Source organism: Mobula birostris, chromosome 6 (genome assembly GCF_030028105.1).
Source record: "Mobula birostris isolate sMobBir1 chromosome 6, sMobBir1.hap1, whole genome shotgun sequence".
In the NCBI taxonomy this organism is placed as follows: Eukaryota; Metazoa; Chordata; class Chondrichthyes; order Myliobatiformes; family Myliobatidae; genus Mobula; species Mobula birostris.
Genome location: NC_092375.1, coordinates 34157149 through 34177053, shown reverse-complemented (window position 1 = coordinate 34177053; position 19905 = coordinate 34157149). Strand labels below are relative to the sequence as shown.

General features: G+C 35.5%; 1 protein-coding gene across 6 annotated transcripts in view; it reads left to right on the top strand.

Annotated features, from left to right (window-relative positions):
* The window catches only part of LOC140198924 (sentrin-specific protease 7), a 119504-nt gene that overhangs the window by 36599 nt on the left and 63000 nt on the right, over nt 1-19905 (top strand). For 5 of the 6 annotated variants that reach the window (XM_072260186.1, XM_072260185.1, XM_072260184.1 and 2 more), the window contains 2 exons: nt 16176-16295; nt 19283-19401. In XM_072260186.1, the coding sequence (XP_072116287.1) occupies nt 16176-16295; nt 19283-19401 (239 nt within the window). Of the gene's footprint in view, nt 1-16175; nt 16296-19282; nt 19402-19905 lie in introns of those variants that run through there. The other variant, XM_072260188.1, reaches the window with a different exon arrangement.

The following is a 19905-nucleotide window of genomic DNA, read 5'->3' as shown; positions in this document are numbered from 1 at the left end:
TGCATCAGTTGCCTGCTGTGATATGTGACATTCTGCTGGTTTCCAACTCCAGATGTAATATAGTTAATGTAGTGAACTCTTTCCATTAGGGAATTTGAATTTGAACTCCTCCCTTTTTAGTCTAGTTTGCTTTCTCTTTGTAGGTGAGCGTCAGCCATCTTGGCTTTTTGGAGAATGCAGTTTACACTTGAGACATAGCAAGATACTTTAAAAAAAATTTCATCTTTAGTTTTCCTGTAGGACTCATAGTATGAATTGCTATTCCAATCATTATGAGTTATTTCCACCAATACTCATTTGCTGATTCTTGGGTCTAGACACTGGGATGGATCATAATCAATATATTATTTTTTTAGAATTGGTTTCATCTTGTAACTTCTTAAACATTTTTTGTGAGATTAGAGGATTCACTTTATGTTCTGCTCCTTTGCCACTTGTGACAGCAAACACGGCCCTCTATTATGGTCTCTCATGTATCCTCTGATTCGTAAGCTTTCAGCTACCTTGATTCTAATCTCTGGTGTCTCTGCCTCTCTACTTCCCTTTTCTAGTTAAAAATGTTCTTTTATAACTACATTTCTCATCTGTGTCAAATTTAAGTTGATAATTCTCTTGTGAAGTTTTCCTACATTTAAAGAATTATGTAAATGCAAGTTGTTTCATTTATTCACATTGTAGAATGGGACTCAACATGAAATCTTCTGACATTCATGACAATAGCTTTATGTTAAAAATAAATAGCATGAGTATTTAAGATGCCTAACAATTTTCAATTCTGTGCAATTGTTTTGCAGGCCTTCCCTGCAAATTCTTTTCTTTAAGTACAGTGTGGCAGGGCTAATCTTTCTTTTGATGTTGCATTTACTCTGGACTCTTGTCCATCATTTTTCTTCATTCTTCATACTTACTATTTAGAGTCATTAAATACAATAGTTCCCTCATCTAAATATCTGCAGCATTTCTCTTTCATGTTGCTCTTTAAAACCTACCTCTGAACTTGGCCGTCAAAGTTGAAAGCAGCATTGTATCTGATTGACTTGATTCCTTCACCAGTTGATCAATCTTCAGCCTTTGAGAGAGTTGACTATTACCTACATTAATGGCTGGGTCTGTACTTGACTGAATCAATTTTTCTTTATCCATTTGTTGCTAAAAAATCTTGTGCCTTGGGTTCTCTCAGTTTACTTCTGGAATTACCTAATGAGTGACCCACAGCTGTCTCTTGCCTTTCATCTAAGTGCTGCCCCATCATTGTCATCCAAAAACAGTGTCAGTTTTTCACAAGTTTGCTCAAATGTTTTCCACCTTAGCATCTACATTAGATTAGATTCAACTTTATTATCATTGTACAGAGTACAGATACAAAGCCAATGAAATACAATTAGCATCTAACCAGAAGTGCAAAAGAATAGTATTTTTTACAAAATAACTGCGAATAAAAAGTAAGTGCTACAGCCACAAATATAAAAGTACTGAGACAGTACAATATGGGTGCAATACTGCTTAGCGCTGTGATGTGAGGTTCAGCAGGGTCACAGCCTCAGGGAAGAAGCTCTTCCTGTGCCTGCTGGTGCGGGAGCAGAGGCTCCTGTAGCACCTACCGGATGGGAGGAGAGTAAAAAGTCCATGGTTAGGGTGAGATGCATCCTTGATAATGCTTTTTGCCCTGCCCAGGCAGCGTTTATAGTAGATGTTCTCAGTGGTGGGCAATTGGGTGCCAATAATCCGCTGGGCAGTTTTCACCACCTGCTGGAGTGCATTGTGCTCCGATATGGGACAATTGCCATACCACACTGAGATGCAGTTGGTGAGTATGCTCTGAATGGTACAGCGGTAAAAGTCCGTTAGTATCCTGGGACAGAGGTGAGCTTTCTTGCTCCTCTGCAGGAAGTGAAGGCGCTGTTGCGCCTTTTTGATCGGGATGGAGGAGTTCAGGGACCAGGTGAGATACTCGGAAATGTGGTCACCAAGGAATTTGAAGCTTGATACATGCCCCAATACAGCTCCGTTGATGTAGATGGGAACATGAGTGTGGCTCCTAGCATGCCTGAAGTCCACAATGATCTTCTTGGTCTTCTGGGTGTTAAGGGCCAGATTGTTATCAGCACACCACGTGGCCAGGTGCTGGACCTCGTCCCTGTAGGCCGTCTCGTCATCCTCTCTGATCAGGCCAACCACCGTGGTGTCGTCTGCGAACTTGATTATGGAGTTAGAACCATGTACAGAAACGCAGTCATAGGTGAAAAGGGAGTACAGAAGAGGGCTCAGCACACAGCCTTGAGGCATGCCGCTGACATCCAGGACTGATTGAGCAAAAATCTGCATCAGCTAATCATTGGACTTAAAAGCTATTGTCTTTTGTTTGCTATTAAGTAATCTATATTCCTGAAAACTTCGAAGACTATTGCCATTTTTCTTGTTATTCTTGACCTTGCAATGCACTATTACTAAGGTCATCCACTTCTGTATCTTCCCTTTGGCTTAATCTCTGTCTCAACTCAGATGCCAGTGAATGTATTGTCATGAGCCTTTTATTATGTTCAGTGCACTTTCAGAGAGCTTCCTTGTATAGTGCACACCGTAAAACTGACATCACCCTGTCTGTGACTTAGCACATGCTTCCTGTAGGTATGCGAATCCCTTAAGCACAGGAATTACCTTTCTACATTTTTCTACCACTTTACCCCATTTAAGGAACTCTTTAAAACTTCTTTAACCAAGCTTTAGGTCATCAGCCCAAGTACTATTTGGGGAGAGCCCTGCTGGCAGCTGATGGGTAACATCTTTCTGAACTTGCTCCTATCTTACCTACCTTTTTGTTTCCTACCAGTTTTTTGAAACCTTATTATAAATCTCAATATTGCTCTATTATGTCTTTGAGAAGGACTAAAGCCTCTGCAAAAGAAGAAGAAGATGATTCTCCAACCACTTTGGAATCAATGGGAGATTTTCTCAAAAAGCAAAGAACAGAACTTTCAAACGAATTTCAACAGCTTAATGTCAAGTTGGACACTAGTCAACAAACTCTAATCGAACATGATAAGCGAATTAAGGAGAATAAAGAAACTGTCGATACTGGAAGTGGACTTAGAAGACATGAGTAAGCTTTGCAAAAAATTATCATTATCTAATGAAAAATGAACAAAGAAGATTGCCAACCTGGAAAGAGAAGGAACAATCTACGTATTCTGGGTCTTGAAGAATCAGTTGAAGGTGCCCACCCCATGGAGTTCTTTACAAGCTTTCTGAAGCAGCTATTCCTGATTTATTGCCGTCTGTGCCTAAGTTGGACTGCGCCCACCGGTCACTGGCCCCGAAACCAAAGTCGGGGGAGCGACCTAGGTCGGTTATTCTGTGTTTTCATGAATTTCATACTAAGGAGCTTTTAATCCGTCATACCCATCGAGTAGGAATGATCGATTACAATGGGAAAATGATCAGATTTGTGGAAGATTATACACCGGAGGTTATGGCTGAACGTGCCAAATATAAAGAGATTATATCGCTGCTTTATAACAAAGGGTTTAAGCCCTCCCTTTGCTTCCCCGCACGTCTTAGAATCGTTCAGAAAAATGGTGTGCAGTAATGGCTGGGATCAGTTGAAGACGCACAGAAGTTTTTGAAAGCAGAAGATTAATTGTGTTATATCTCTTACAAGAGCAGTTATCTTTTCAATGTTGGATAGAATAAGGTTTTAATAAACTTACGTTTTGACCGTTTGTATATCTTGCTTTTTGATATTTTCTTTGATGTTTTTTATTACTTTTTTTCCTGAGGTTTTTCGATATATATATTTTTTGAAATTGTTAAAATGAATCCTCTTATGTTTTGGATTTCTGATCTAAGTTTATTTTGTCTGCTTTCTCTTGGTAGGAACATAATATCTTTGAATGATTGGAGTTTTGCCAGCAGGATTTCTTTGGGAGGGTTGTCTTTAGGGTTTATTTAGCATGCTGTCTGTTCTGTGGCCGGCCTTTTTTTTTGGCTTTGGGAGGGGGAGGGGGTGGGGATTCTTTTTTCTCTGAAAGCTGGGTTGGGCTACTATCCAAATTTTCTGTTTGAGTACCTTATTATGCTTAGTTCTCTTGTTCTAATAATTTATGGTCAGATCTTTTAACTCTTCTGTTAATTAGCATTTAAAATGGATTGAAATATTAATTTACTTAGTTTTAATATGAAAGGGTTAAATCATCCTGTGAAACGGAATAAGATTTTTGCTTAAACAGGTGTCCCCTGCTTTTCGAACATTCGCTTTACGAAACCTCGCTGTTACGAAAGACCTATATTAGTTACCTGTTTTCGCTAACAGAAGGTGTTTTCACTGTTACGAGAAAAGGCAGCGCGTGTTCCGAGCAGCCAAACTCCTCCCCCAGAACTGCATTCTAGCCAGCATTGCTTAAACACGTACCTGTGAGCAGCCGTTAGCAAGATGAGTTCTATGGTATTGGAAAAGCCTAAAAGAGCTCGTAAGGGTGTTACACTTAGCGTAAAACTGGACATAATTAAACGTTTCGATCGTGGTGAATGAAGTAACGACAAAGTGAGTTTGGCTTGTGGAAGTTGACGAAGATGTTGTTGAAGAGGTTTTGGCATCCCATGACTAAGAACTGATAGATGAAGAGCTGATGCAATTGGAAGAGGAAAGGATAACAATTGAAACCGAATGCAGTAGTGAATGGACTGAAAGTGAAGCTGTCCAGGAACTGAACGTGAAGCAACTGCATGAGGTGATAGAAAAATGCGTGAGGCTAAGCAGTCAAGCATACTGTGGTTTTTCAAGCCTTCCACATCAGCCACAGCAGACAATGAACCTCGACCTTCAGCATCGAGGCAGGCAGACATAGCAGAAGATGACCTGCCTGCCCTGATGGAAATAGACGATGATGAGATGACATCCCAGTGTCCCACCACTCCAACCCTCGGGCTGCGGACCGATACATTGCCGCGGAGAATGCAGCGGTAGCCGTGACGTACCCAACACTTCTTTAAGAAAAAAGCCGAAATAAACAAGCTAATTAATTAGGTGCCACCCGGCACGTAAATGTCGGCCCAGATCAGAGGCGATTGCAGATTGCGTCGCTTCTGATCTGGGCCGACATTTACGTGCTGGACGGCACCTAATTAATTAGCTTGTTTATTTTGGCTTTTTTCTTAAAGATGTGCTGGGTGTGTCCCGGCCACTGCTGCACCACTGCATGTTTCGCAGATCAGTATCGGTTGGCTGCCCAGAGGTTGAGGACCACCGCACCACCCCAACCTCCGACAACTCAGCCTAACACACCATCTTTTCTTTTCTTTTTCAACCTTTTATTAGTTTCATAATGATAAACATACCATAATATTGATACAAAGTTGTTGGGATTACATTGTTATGATTAGCATAGTTAAATATAAACTCATTTAACACATGGGTGTTAAACCTCCCAATCACACAGGATGCAAATGTAATAAACAAAAAAAGAAAAAAAATCATGAAAATAGAAAAAAAAATTAAAAATATACCCCAAAAGAAAAACTAACCTAAACAGTGTTAATCAACTAAGCTAAGAGGAAAAAAAAAAGACAAGGGCTGTTATGTAACATCAAAGAAAAAGGAACCATTAGTGTCGTCAACTCCGCTCCTCTCAACATCTATTAAAAAGGAATAGGATAAGTTTGGAAAGGTCAAATTACATCATATGAAAATGTTGAATAAATGGTCTCCAAGTCTTTTTGAGTTTAATAGAGGGATCAAAACTAACACTTCTGATTTTTTCTAAGTTTAAACACAACATCGTTTGAGAGAACCAATGAAATGTGGTGGGAGGATTAATCTCTTTCCAATTGAGCAAAATGGATCTTCTAGCCATTAATGTAAGAAATGCAATCAACCGACGAGCTGAAGAGGTTAAATGAGTTGATTCTATCATTGGTAACCCAAAAATTGCAGTAACAGGGTGAGGTTGTAAATCAGTGTTCAGAACAGTTGAAATAATACCAAAAATACCTTTCCAATATTTTTTCAAAAAAAGGACATGACCAGAACATCTGGGTTAAAGAAGTTTCTCAAAGTGGCATCTATCACATACAGGATTTATATGAGAATAATAATAAGCTAATTTATCCTTGGGCATATGAGCCCTGTGCACTACTTTAAACTGTATCAATGCATGTTTAGCGCCTATAGAGGATGAGTTAACTAATTGAAGCATTTTTTTTCCATTTTTCAAACGGTAAAGCGATCTTAAGTTCCCTTTCCCAATCAGTCTTAACTTTATTAAATACGTCTGGATGTATTTTCATAGTTATATTATAAATAATTGCTATTACACCTTTTTGAAAAGGACTTAAATCTAATTTTTTTTCCAAAATATCCATTGAATATAAATTCAGGAAGTTAGGAGAAACAGTATTTAAAAAGATTCTAATCTGTAAATATCAAAAAAAAAGGGATCTAGGCAAGTTATATTTATTAGATAATTGTTCAAAAGACATGAAACAATTATCGAAAAATAGATCAGAAAATCGTACTATACTTTTAGTTTTCCAGGCCAGATATGCTTGATCCATAGTAGAGGGTTGAAAGAAGAAATTAGATATAATAGGACTTGCTAAAGTGAATTGATTCAACCTAAAAAATTTTCAAAATTGAAACCATATACGTAAAGTATATTTAACTATTGGGTTATCCATTCGTTTATACAATTTAGAAAGAGTAAAGGGAAGCGAAATCCCTAAAATGGAACCCAGTGAAAACCCTTGTAAAGAATTACATTCAAGATTAACCCATTGTGGACTTGAAGTTACCTCCAAGTCCCATAACCAAAATTTTAAATATCGAATATTAATTGCCCAGTAGTAAAATCTAAAATTCGGCAAAGCTAAACCCTCCTCCTTTTTAGATTTCTGTAAATGTTTTTTTACCTAACCTAGGATTTTTGTTCTGCCATATATATGAAGAAATTTTGGAATCAACATTATCAAAAAAGGATTTTGGAATAAAAATTGGCACCGCTTGAAATAAATATAAAAATTTAGGCAAATTTATCATCTTGATAGCATTGATCCATTCAATCAATGACATAGACATTGGTGACCATTTAGTAAACAAAAGTTTAATCTGATCAATTAAAGGTAAAAAAGTAGCTTTAAATAAATCTTTATGCTTTTTCGTAATTTTAACCCCTAAATATGTAAAAGAGTCGGTAACTAATTTAAATGGTAAACATCCATAAACAGGAGCCTGCATATTTAGGGGAAATAGTTCACTCTTATTAAGGTTCAATTTATAACCAGAAAAATTACTAAACTGAGCCAGCAAAGATAAAATAGTGGGAATAGATTTCCCAGGATTAGAAATATATAATAACAAATTATCTGCGTATAATGATAACTTATGTATTTCATTTCCACGGGTAATACCAAAAATATTAAGTGAGTCTCGGATAGCAATTGCTAGAGGTTCAAGGGCAATATCAAATAATAATGGACTAAGAGGGCATCCCTGCCTGGTACCCCGAGATATGTGAGAAAAAGGAGATCTTTGACTATTAGTACAAACCGAAACTACAGGGGCATGGTATATCAATTTAATCCAAGATATAAATTAAATTAAATTTCTCAAGCACTCTAAACAAATATGGCCATTCAACTCTATCAAAAGCTTTCTCAGCATCTAATGAAATAATGCATTCCGGAATGGTAAGTGAAGGAGTATAAACAATATTCATAACCGTCTAATATTAAAAGATGAATAACGATTTTTAATAAATCCAGTTTGGTCCACAGAGATAATTTGAGGTAATACCTTTTCTAACCTAGTTGCTAATATCTTAGGAAAAATTTTTGAATCTACATTCAAAAGAGATATCGGTCTGTAAGATGCACAATCAGTAGGATCTTTATTCTTTTTAAGAATTAAAGAAATAGAAGCTCTGTAGAATGATTGTGGTAATTTACCTAATCTGATTGCTTCTTTAAAAACTCTAGACAACCAAGGAGAAAGAGTAGACGAAAAAATCTTTTAAAATTCCACTGTAAAACCATCTGGACCAGGTGCTTTGCCGGAATTCATTGAAGAAATAACAGCTGTTATTTCTTCATCCATAATAGGAGTTTCTAATGTTAAACACTCTTCGGGTGATAACTTCGGAAAATTCAATTTCCTTAAAAAGTCATGCAATGGTGTTGGGATCATGAAGAAAATCAGATTGGTATAAGGAGATATAAAATTCTTGAAAAGATTTATTTATCTTGTCATGATTAACTGTCAAGGTGTCATCATGTTTGCGAATCTTAACAATTTGAAGTTTAACCGAATCAGTTTTCAATTGTTTAGCCAATAATTTACCCGATTTGTCACTATGAATATAAAACTCACTTCTAGTTTTCATTAATTGATTTTCAATCAAGGATGTTAATAATAAGCTGTGTTCCATTTGAAGTTTGACTCTCTGTTTATAACGCTGCTTACTAGGAGGAATAGAATATTTCTTATCAATTTCTTTAATTTTATCAACCAACAAAATTGTTTCATTCTTAATAAGTTTTTTCGAACCAACAGAATAAGAAATAATCTGTCCACGGATATAAGCTTTAAAAATGTCCCATACTATCCCGTTGGATATTTCTTCCGTAATATTAGTTGAAAAAAAGAGATCAATCTGTTCTTCCATAAATTTAACAAAATCTGGGTTTTGGAGCAAATTAGAATTAAATCGACATTGTCTAATAGTAGAAGAAGTATCCATTAACTTGATAGAAAATTTCATCGGAGCATGATCAGAAATGGCGATAATGTCATAATTGCAGTCAGTAACAGATGGAATTAAACGACAGTCAATACAAAAGTAGTCAATTCGAGAATAAGAATGATAAACATATGAAAAGAATGAAAATGCTTTATCCTTAGAGTGTAGAAATCTCCAAATTACTGAAATTTCAGAGTCAATCATAAAAGAGTTAACAAGAGTAGCTGACTTATTCGGTAAAGCCTGACTAGATATGGATCTATCCATCAGGGGATTTAAGCAACAATTAAAATCACAAATTATCCACATATACTCGTTTAAGTTAGGAAAAGAAGTGAATAAGTGCTTAAAAAATTCGGGATAATCCACATTTGGAGCATAAACGTTAACCATAGCAACTTTTTTGTTGAAAAGTAACCCAGTGATTAACAAAAATCTACCATTCGGATCAGAAACAATGTCTTGATGAGTAAATGTAATTGAGGAATCTATAAAAATTGAAACTCCTTTTACTTTAGCCTGGGAGTTCAACTGGTATTGTTATTCCTTCCAAAACCTAAAGAAACATTGATTATCCTCTTTCCTTACATGAGTTTCTTGTACAAAAATAATGTGAGCATTCAGTCTTTGGAATACTTTAAAAATCTTTTTCCGTTTTATTGGATGGTATAAGCCATTTGTATTCCAAGAGACAAAATTAATAATCGGAGCCATAATTTAATGTCAACTCTTTGGTGTATAAAGAGTTAACTATAATGTAAACTCATGAAGTCAGAAGAGGAATAAATATTCAGAACAGAACCGGAAGTCACAACACTGCAGATATCTTTGTAGTACTGAATCAGCCCAATAGAAAAAATTAATAAAGATAGTAAAGACTCCCCCACTCTCCACCCGTAAAGTCCCGAAACTAAGCCAGAAAAGGCTAGAAAGAGAACTGATAACTAACATTAAATCTACCCCCATTTCTCCGGAAGGCAGCTCCAAAGATAAATGTTAAAAAGAGACCCCCCCCCATCCATAAAAAAAAGTTAAACGCTATGCTATAATAATCCTCATATTGAGATTTCTAAAATGAACGAAAAAAACGAAAGCACCAATGCATATTATTAATCAGTTACAAACATGAATAATTGGAAATGGCACTTCAAAAAAAAGAAAGGAGTTATGGGAAGAAGAAACCTGAGAAGATGGCATATTCAAAAAGAACAAAAGATATTATGAAAGAAGAAAAACAGACTGCCATCTTAATTATACGAAGCAAAAAATAAACGATGTTCCTCCATACAGTATAAATTTACCATCAAATCATTAATGAAATTCAAATAATTAGAAATTAACAAAGTAAAGTGAAATCATCAACAGGAAAAAAGGACTTTAATTGAGTTGTGAAAAATACCTGCACTACTAACCAAAAATGAAAATCTTGAACTTATAAAAGACCTTCTTCATATGATAATTATAGGCCTTAAAGGAAAAGCACATAAAGACAAAGCCGATACTATGAGAGCTAGACATTAATTAGAACGAAGTATCCGAAACAGTTGAATAGGGCTCAGCCAGAAAACTTCGAGCCGCACTTGTGGAGTGGAAGACACGATGTGATCCCTCTGAAAGAGAAATTCTTAAACATGCGGGATACAAAAGCACTGGTTTAAGTCCTTTTTGGTAACATTCTGACATCAGACGTTTAAAAGCCAGCCGTGCCTTCATCACTTCAGGAGAGTAGTCTTCCACTAAACAGAACTGATATTGTTGAAATTTAATCATACCTTGCTGACGGGCGATTCGAATGAGATGCTCTTTAACGTGAACATAATGGAAACAGAGGATCACTGCCCTCGGTTTAAATTTGGAGGCCAATTTATGACGCAGTGTACGGTGAACACGGTCAAGCAATGGAGGATCGTCGAATACAGAACTAAACGCATCCTTTAAAAGTTGAGAGACGAATTTTAAAGGGTCTCCTTCCTCGACATCATTGGGAAGATCAACTATACGCAAGTTCTGTCTTCTAGATCGGTTTTCAAGATCAGTAATCTTGGATTTAAAATGTTCCAGTTGTTTCGTCATTGGAGATAGTTTCTGCTCCAAATTCTCAATTTTCAAATCTCTCTTCTGAGATTCAATGTCTAATTCAGTAATTTTACTTTGATGTTGCTTAACTTCACAATCAAGCAATTTCAAAGAGTCTGTGATTGACTTTAAATCTTCTTTAAAACTTTGATGTTGTTGTTCAGATTTTTCAGTTAAGCTTTGACGTTGCTCATCAAATTTTTTGTTTAAAAGATTCAACAGAATATCATAAGATAGTTCAGTTTGCTTGGATTCACCTTTTTTTGCATTCCCGTTGGAATCCTTCCCGTTTCTAGGATCTTGCCCTTTAGACCTTGTACTTATTTCTTTGCTCATTTCTTCGAATTTCACAGTTACAGTTCAAGAAAAAATCAATAGTATAGAATAAATCTTCTAGTGTAGGTAAAAATAAATAAGGGAGATCATAAGTTTAAAAAAATAGTAATGGTAATGGAGCGAAGCCAGAAACAACCTCACTCCACGAGCGCCTCTTGGAGAATCCTAACACATCATCATCAGTGTGCTTGGCGCTGTCTTCTGAATTCCGGTAAGTGATACTACACTGTACATACGTTATTTCTACTTTATATAGGCTGTGTATTTTTATGTGTTATTTGGTATGATTTGGCAACTTCATAGTTTAAAGGTTACTGGAGAGAGTGTTTCTGCTAAGAGCACTTGCGTGAGATTTTCGCTACGGAGAACAGTGCGGCGATGATTGTAGAAAAGTATTTCTACTTTATGTAGGCTGTGTATTTATCATATCATTCCTGCTTTTACTATATGTTAGTGTTATTTTAGGTTTTATGTGTTATTTGGTATGATTTGGTAGGTTATTTTTTGGATCTGCGAACGCTCACAAATTTTTCCCATATAAATAAATAGTAATTGCTTCTTCGTTTTACGACATTCCGGCTTACGAACTGTTTCATAGGAATGCTGTACCTTCGGATGGCGGGGGAAACCTGTATTAAAAAGTTAAGGGCCCCCATTATTTTTCTACACAAAACACATGTACGTAGTTGTGACAATACATGCCTTTTTAATCGATGGAGGGATTTACAATTTCATTCTTAATTTAGAGCAAAATCTCGAGAGGTCTCGATTTTTATAGACAATACAATTTCTTTTGTTCAACATAAAGTTGTCTCTGACCCTAATGGGCGATTTGTCATAATGTCAGGGAAACTAGCTAATAAATTAATTGTATTTGCTAATGTGTACGCCCCCAATCTGGATGACCCAGGATTTTTTGAGCGTTTCTTTTCATTCCTCCCAGATTTGAGTCTTTATTCTTTAGTGATGGGAGGAGATTTTAATTGTTGTCTAGACCCAGTATTAGATTGTTCTTCTCCTAAATCAGCCACACCTAATAAATCAGCTTCATTTATTCAATCCTTTCTAATGAAATGTGATATTGTTGATGTCTGGCAATTTTTTTCACCCAGCAAAAAGGGAGTATTGGTTCTTCTCTCATGTCTATCATTTCCATACCAGGATTGATTATTTTTTTTTAATAGTCAAATGCTTCCATTAGTTTGATCTATTGAATATAAAGAAATAGCTGTATCCTGCCATTCTCCTGTATTTCTATCTTTAAACCTTCCTGGTTTCACTCATATGAACAGATCCTGACGTTTTAATTTAACTTTGTTATCTGATAAGGACTTCCTAAAATTTCTGGAGAATCAAATTACTTTTTTTTTGAAGAAAATACGTTGGAAGAGACTTCTAGTCTTATCATTTGGGATGCTTTTAAGGCATATATTAGAGGACAAATTATCTCCTATACTGCATATATTAAGAAAAAAGCTAATAAAGAGAGAACTGATTTAGTTAATCAATTAAAACAATTAGACCAGAAATATGCTTTGGCACCAGACCCTGAACTATACAAAAGACGTATTGAAAATAAAACTAAATATGATCTTCTTATAATGTATCCAATTGAAAGTCAACTTTTAACAGATGGAAACCAATTCTATATACATGGAGAAATAACTGGTAAACTATTGTCTAATCAATTGAAGGCTTTTATGGCTAAACAGCAAATTAAAGAAATTCGTAAAACCAATGGTGGTTTGACAACTGACCATTTTGAAATAAATGACACTTCTAAAGAATTTTATTCTAAACTGTGTAGTTCTGATTTTGTTAAAGATAATACTGCAATGAACAATTTTTTAGACCAATTAAATATTCCTGGACTTTCGGTTGATAATTGAAAGCAGTTGGATCAACCTACTTCTCAGGAAATTACTGAGGCTGTACATTCATTGCATTCTGCGAAACCTCCAGGACCTGATGAATTCTCTGGAGAACTTCATAAGGCTTTTTCTTCATCGCTTATACCTCATTTGTGTTCTACCCTTACTGATACCTTCAAGGTGGGTAGGTTACCACAGTCTTTTTATGAAGCTTCCATTTCGCTTATTCTTAAAAAGAATAAGAATCTCACTGAATGCTCTTCATATAGACCAATTTCTTTACTCAATGTTGATGTTAAGATCCTATCTGAAGTTTTGGCCTGTAGACTTGAGAATATTATACCTTCTATAATATCTGATGACCAGAAAGGATTTATTAAGAATCGATATTCCCATTTTAACATACGGCGATTGTTAAATGTTATGCATTCTCCATCCAAGGAAATAGTGGAATGTTTGATTTCTCTGGATGCGGAGAAGGCTTTTGACCGAGTTCAATGGAATTACCTATTTAAAACCTTATAAAAATTTAATATTGGGCCTAATTTATACTTGTACTTTACTTTATATTTTATTGTCGCCAAACAATTGATACTGGAACATACAATCATCACAGCGATATTTGATTCTGTGCTTCCCACTCCCTGGATTACAAATATTAAATATTAAAAATAGTAAAAATTAGTAAATATTAAAATTTTAAATTATAAATCATAAATAGAAAATAGAAGAATGGAAAGTAAATTCAATTTTTTGGATTAAATTACTTTACTTATCTCCCTCCACTCGGGTCCTTACTAACTTTCAGAATTCTAAACCAATTAAACTCCAACGTGGAATCAGACAAGGATGTCCATTGAGCCCTTTGCTTTTTGATTTGGTATTAGAACCTTTAGCAATTGCCTTTGGAGAGTCTAAAGATATCACCGGTATCTTTAGGAAAGGTACTATTCATAAAGTTTCACTTTATGCTGATGACCTATTGCTTTTTAGATCTAATGTTACAACTTCTTTACCCTCTATGTTTCTCTTACTGACTAATTTTAGTCAGTTTTCAGGATATAAATTGAATTTACATAAGAGTGACTTGTTTCCTTTAAATAATTTGATACCAACCGATATCAGCCTTCCTTTTAAAATTGTAAGAAAACAATTTACACATTTGGGTGTAACAATCACTAAGGATTATAAAGATCTATTCAAAGAAAAATTTCTAACCTTACTGAATTATGTGAAAAAGACACTTTCTAATTGATTGCCTCTCTCTTTATTATTGATTGATCGAATTAATTCTATTAAAATGAATATTTTACCTACATTTATATACCTTTTTCAAGCCGTACCTGTTCTTATTCCTGTCTGTTTTTGATTCTTTAGATTCGATTCTTTCTTCCTATATATGGAAGGACAGAAAACCCTATTAAATAAAGCCCACCTTCAAAAAATTAAGAAGAGTGGTGGCCTTGCTCTACCCAATTTTAGGTTATATTATTGGGCAATTAACATATGAAATCTCACGTTCTGGTTATATTATATTAATCGTGAGGATTGTCCAATATGGGTCTTTTTGAAAGCCAACTCTGTTACGAAATTTTCTATTATCTCTCTTCTCGGATCCTCTCTTCCTTTATCTTTAAATAAATTAACTGACAGTTTGGTGGTTAAACACACTTTGAGGATCTGGCTACAGTTTAGAAAACATTTCGGTTTATTGAAATTTTCTCTTTCTAGTCCTATTTTTTCTAATTTGTTTTTTTAAACCATCTACGACTGATCTTTTTTAGAGAATGGGATAGATTAGGCATTAAACGATTTCAGGATCTGTTTGTTGGAGGGCTTCTTTCTTCTTTTGAGCAGCTCTCAGTGAAATATAACTTTTATCAAATACCCACTTTTTTCGATATCTACGGATTAGAGATTTTTTAAGATCTAAACTACATATATTTCTTACCAGCGTGGAAAAGAACATAATAGATGTAATTTTTAATTTGAAACCTTTTGATAATGGCTCAATATCTTATATTTATGGTCTGTTGTTGGGACTGAGAATAGCTTCTTTAGACAAAATTTAAAAAGATTGAGAAAAGGATTTACAGACTTCATTATCTGATGAGACCTGGAGGTCTATTTTCAAAATGGTTAATTCTTCATCATTATGTGCTCGTCATTCCCACCTACAATTTAAAGTGGTACATAGGGTTCATATGTCTAAAGACAAGCTTTCTCATTTTTTTGCAGATATATCTCCTTATTGTGACAGATGTAATAATGGAGAGACTTCATTAATTCATATGTTTTGGTCATGTTCGAGCCTTGAAAAATATTGGAAAGATGTATTCCAAACTTTCTCTGTGCTTTTTAAAGTTAATTTTAAGCCCAATCTTTTGACTGCCTTATTTGGTATTTTTGAGGAAAGAGCTATAATTTTGGAGCCTTCTCACTTGCGGGTACTGGCTTTTATTTCTCTTATGGCTAGGAGGGCGATCTTGCTTGAATGGAAGGAGGTTGCCCCTCCCGACACATGCTCAATGGTTATGCAATGTTATGTCATGTTTAAATTTAGAGAAGATTCGTTGTTCAATTTCTGATTCTAATCAAGATTTTCAAACGTTATGGGGACCCTTTCTGAATTATTTTGAAAATCTTTGAATTGTTATTGTTATTAAAATATAGATCTGGGCTATTATTATAAAACACTATGTGGTAAAGTACTCTTCTTTTGTTTTTTTTTAACCAACCAGCTTTGTCTTGGTAGTGGGTGTAGGTTCTTTTCATAATATAGTTAACCATATTATTGTATTTCATAATTCAGTTTATTTTATTTGATTGATTATGAATATGGGATACCGTGATTGTATCAGTGTGAATTATATATAGTGCATTGTGTGCTACCTTATTTTGATTTATAATTATCCTTATGAATTCTGTATTTATGTGTATGAAATTTAATAAATTTAATAAAAATGGAGAAAGGAAGTACTATTTGGCTGTGTGTTGAATCTTATTTTGAGAGATTTCTATGAAATGCCTTAGGAAGCTTTGCTACATTAGAGAGCAATCTATTGTAACTTTTTAATGATATTTTAAAATTCAGCATTTCAGGTTTTAAGTGATGAGGTGTTTTTTCTTCAGTATTGTATTATAATTTTCTTCTTATTTCTAGTCTGGGGCAAAATTTAAAATTCCAAAGAAGAAAAAGATCTCCCAGATGGACAATATAGAGACACTTTCTCCTCTATCCAGACTTACTGATTCACGAATTGAAAATTTGAAAGCCTCAAATGTGAGTTGACGAGAAATTTCATTAGCAGTTAATGTTCTTTGTTTTTCTTTTAACTCTCTCCACATATTTCCTGAAATGCTTTGGCATTGGTATCTTAATCGTGTGACCTAATTCTTTTTGTTCTTTCTCAGATTCTGGAGGTTGCTGGCAGCATTATAATATCAACATTAATTGTCCCTCTTTAATTTGTCTTGGTGATGCAGATACTGTCAGAAAAACATTTCTCGAACTTCTGGTAATTACCCCTCCCCTTTCTTCACCATTCCCATTGCCAGTTCCCTCCCTCACCTTATCTACTTAGCTGCCCATGACCTCCCTCTGGTGGTCCATCTCCTTTTCTTTCTTCCATGACCTTCTGTCCTCTCCTATCAGATTCCCCCTTCTTGGGCACTTTCTCTCTTTCACCAATGGACTTCCCAGCTCTTTACTTCACCCCTCCCCCTCTTCTGGTTTCACTTATCACATACTACCTTGTACTTCTTCCTCTCCTCCCCTCATCTTTCTTTAAAAGATGCTGAGAGTAAATTAGGGTTTGAGTTTTTGGTTAATAAAAACAATACCAACTTTTAACTACAAGGCCTTAATCTGTTGCTTAATACCAGGACCTTGCCAGGTCTCAACTGAACTTGAACTCGTATTTCTTATACTTGGTTAAATTTAAAGGCTTCCTGACTTGGTCTTCCTCACTATCAGCTTTTCCACAGCGCCACAGAGCAAAGCAATTTTACAGTTGACATAGGCCGAAGGGCCTGATTCCACGATGTATGACTCTGTGACATGATTCATCCTTTCCCATTTTAAGTGAGATGTCTACACGTGGATTTTCTGCATCATGAATGACCTGACACAGAAATCCAGTTTCATGCAAATTCTTCCATATATTTTTAAAGCACCTTTCAAGATATAATAATGTTCTGTGATATTCATTAATGACTGGTTATATGGACTTCATTAGTTTAATTATGGATATTGTTAGGGTGAATATTTGATGAAGTGAATTGTTGAAGGCATATGTAGAGCAATAGAATGTGGTTAACTACAGAAGCAGATATTTTCATCTAAAGGAAGAATCACTTTATCAACAATTCTCAGTAATTGAATCTCGCAGTATGATTGAATCTCTCATACAAATGCAAAATGCAATTATTCAATCCAAAACTAGTGTAATATACATAAACAAGGGAAACCTCAACAGGATGAGGGAAAAGGTGGTAAGTAATTTTGAGTCAGTTAGTTTAACATCTGTATTTGGAAAAATGCTTGAAGCTATCATTAAGGAAGTGAGATATCTGGACAGAAGTGATTCCATCAGGCAGATGCGGCATGGATTTAGAAAGGGCAGGTCCAGTTTGACAAACTGGGGAAATTGCTGGGAACAATTTGATGGAGTCTTGATAAAATGTCTAAAGAAACTTTATGGCATGTGAATGGTTAGAACTTCCACAGCTACCTTCTACCTGCAGCCAATTGTTACCAAGGCAACAGCTACTTGGAGAGAATGCCCATTTCACAATCATTGTTCCCATCCTGTCAAAAGGCTTTGATATTGTTGCTTCAATATGTTGAAAATAGGCTGGTTAATAGAACTTCCCTTTTTATTGAGAGGGAATTAATCAAAATTCGTGTTCTGCTCCCATGGAATAGTAAAGTTTCAGAAAACAATGTTGGAAATCTCAAATATCAAATGCTGTAAGTGCTTTGTGCTGATGGCAGATGGAATTTAATGCAGGCAAGTGTGAGGTGTTACAATTTTAAGGACAGATCAGAGTAAGAATGGTAGGGCTCTGAATTATGACACAGAATAAAGGGGCCTGGGAATACAGATCCATAATTCCCTTGAAAGTAGCATCACTGGTAGATGGGGTCATAAGGAGAGCTTCTGGCACATTGCCTTTCATAAATCAGGGCATTCAGTATAGGAGTTGGGTATTCTGTTGAAGTTGTGCAAATCATTGGTGAGGCTGAATTTGGTGTATTGTGTGTAGATCTGGTCAACTACTTATAGGGAAGATATCAATAAGCTTGAAAGAGTGCAGAGAAAATTTACAAGAATGTTGCCAGAATTTGAGAGTTGGAGCTATAGGGAAAGGTATTTATTTATTTATTTTGTATTTATTAAGTGCAATCGTGAATAGCCAGATCAGAAATGCTGATCAAGTCAACTAGTTCCCAAAGAGAACTCTGATAGGCCAATCAGATGGTTCACTGCTGCTCAGCGATAGAACACTAAACAGACACAAGGGTCGCTAGTCCCTGTACCTCAGAAACACACCTGAGTGGTATGGCAGAGGTATATGCTATACATGACCTGATCTGAAAGCATCATGTTGACTCATAACAGATCGTGTTCACGGTGGAACAGCTTAGTCAAGGATGGGATGATCAGCACAGATGGACAAATTATACCTTCACTACCCCTTAATCCCCTTTAAAATCCAATTTTAAAATCCACATCCCCACCCCTGACTCTGCCAGAGAATACATCAGACAGCCACCTGTGGAGACCTCTTCTGCAAGTAACATTGAAAAGTTTCATCCACAAATGTTCAACTTTAAATTTGCAATAACATTTTTGAGTTATTGTTCATTTTTAGCAGATGTAAAATATTGACATCATTATCTTGTGAAAGGTTTTACTGTAGTGACCCTTGAGTTGGCACCATAGAAAATCCACTTTTATTTCCCCTGATAGACTAGAAATGTACTTCACTAATTTTTTCCATATTTCATTTAGCTCTATTTGTTTGAAAGTTCAACTCCAGCAAAACACCGACATTCTCTGTTGACTATATTCTGGTCTCATTGGAAGGGAATTCAATGATGATGCAGTATAGAGAGTCTTTATTATATTTTCAGCACTAGTTGCAAAATGTTGCTGGAGCCAGCAGGAAGCCATTAATTCTACTGTAGGTGACTCCAGTAACATTTCAGTTGAATATATTTCCATAGAAAATGTGTTCAAGTCTTAAATTTTGATCTACTTCCAGAAAGGTTGGCCATCATCGTACAATACTTTCAATAAAACAAGAAATCATCATTTGCTTACTTGTAATCAAAGGAGGAACTGCCCATCAAGACAGAACTTTCCTGGCTTTGAACAACTAAAGTAAGAATATCATTAATAGTCGTTATGCAAATCTGTTTTTTTTAACGTGCTTTGTGCAATTATTATTTTTGTGAAAAGTAGAAATTGTATGGTTGAAATTCAGTTAATCCGTTTAAGTACTGCAGCCAATAATTTTAAACCAAAGTTGATTGACAATGTTACTTATCTATCTGGGGAAGCTATTCAATGCCAAATATGTGTTAAAATGCAATGTCAATCGAAATACAAATGAATTTGACTCATGCTTGGACTTGGTGAATGCTAAAGAACATAGAGTACTATAGCACAGTATCGGCCCTTTGGTTCATGATGTTGCACTGACTTTTTAACCTACTCCAAGATAAATCTAACCCTTCCCTCCTACATTGTCCTCCATTTTTTTTTATCATCCATGTGCCTATCCAAGAGTTTCTTAAATGCTCCTAAAGTAGGACAGCATGGTAGCTTAGTGGTTAGCATAGCACTTTACAGTACAGGCAACGTGGGTTCATTTCCCACAGCTGC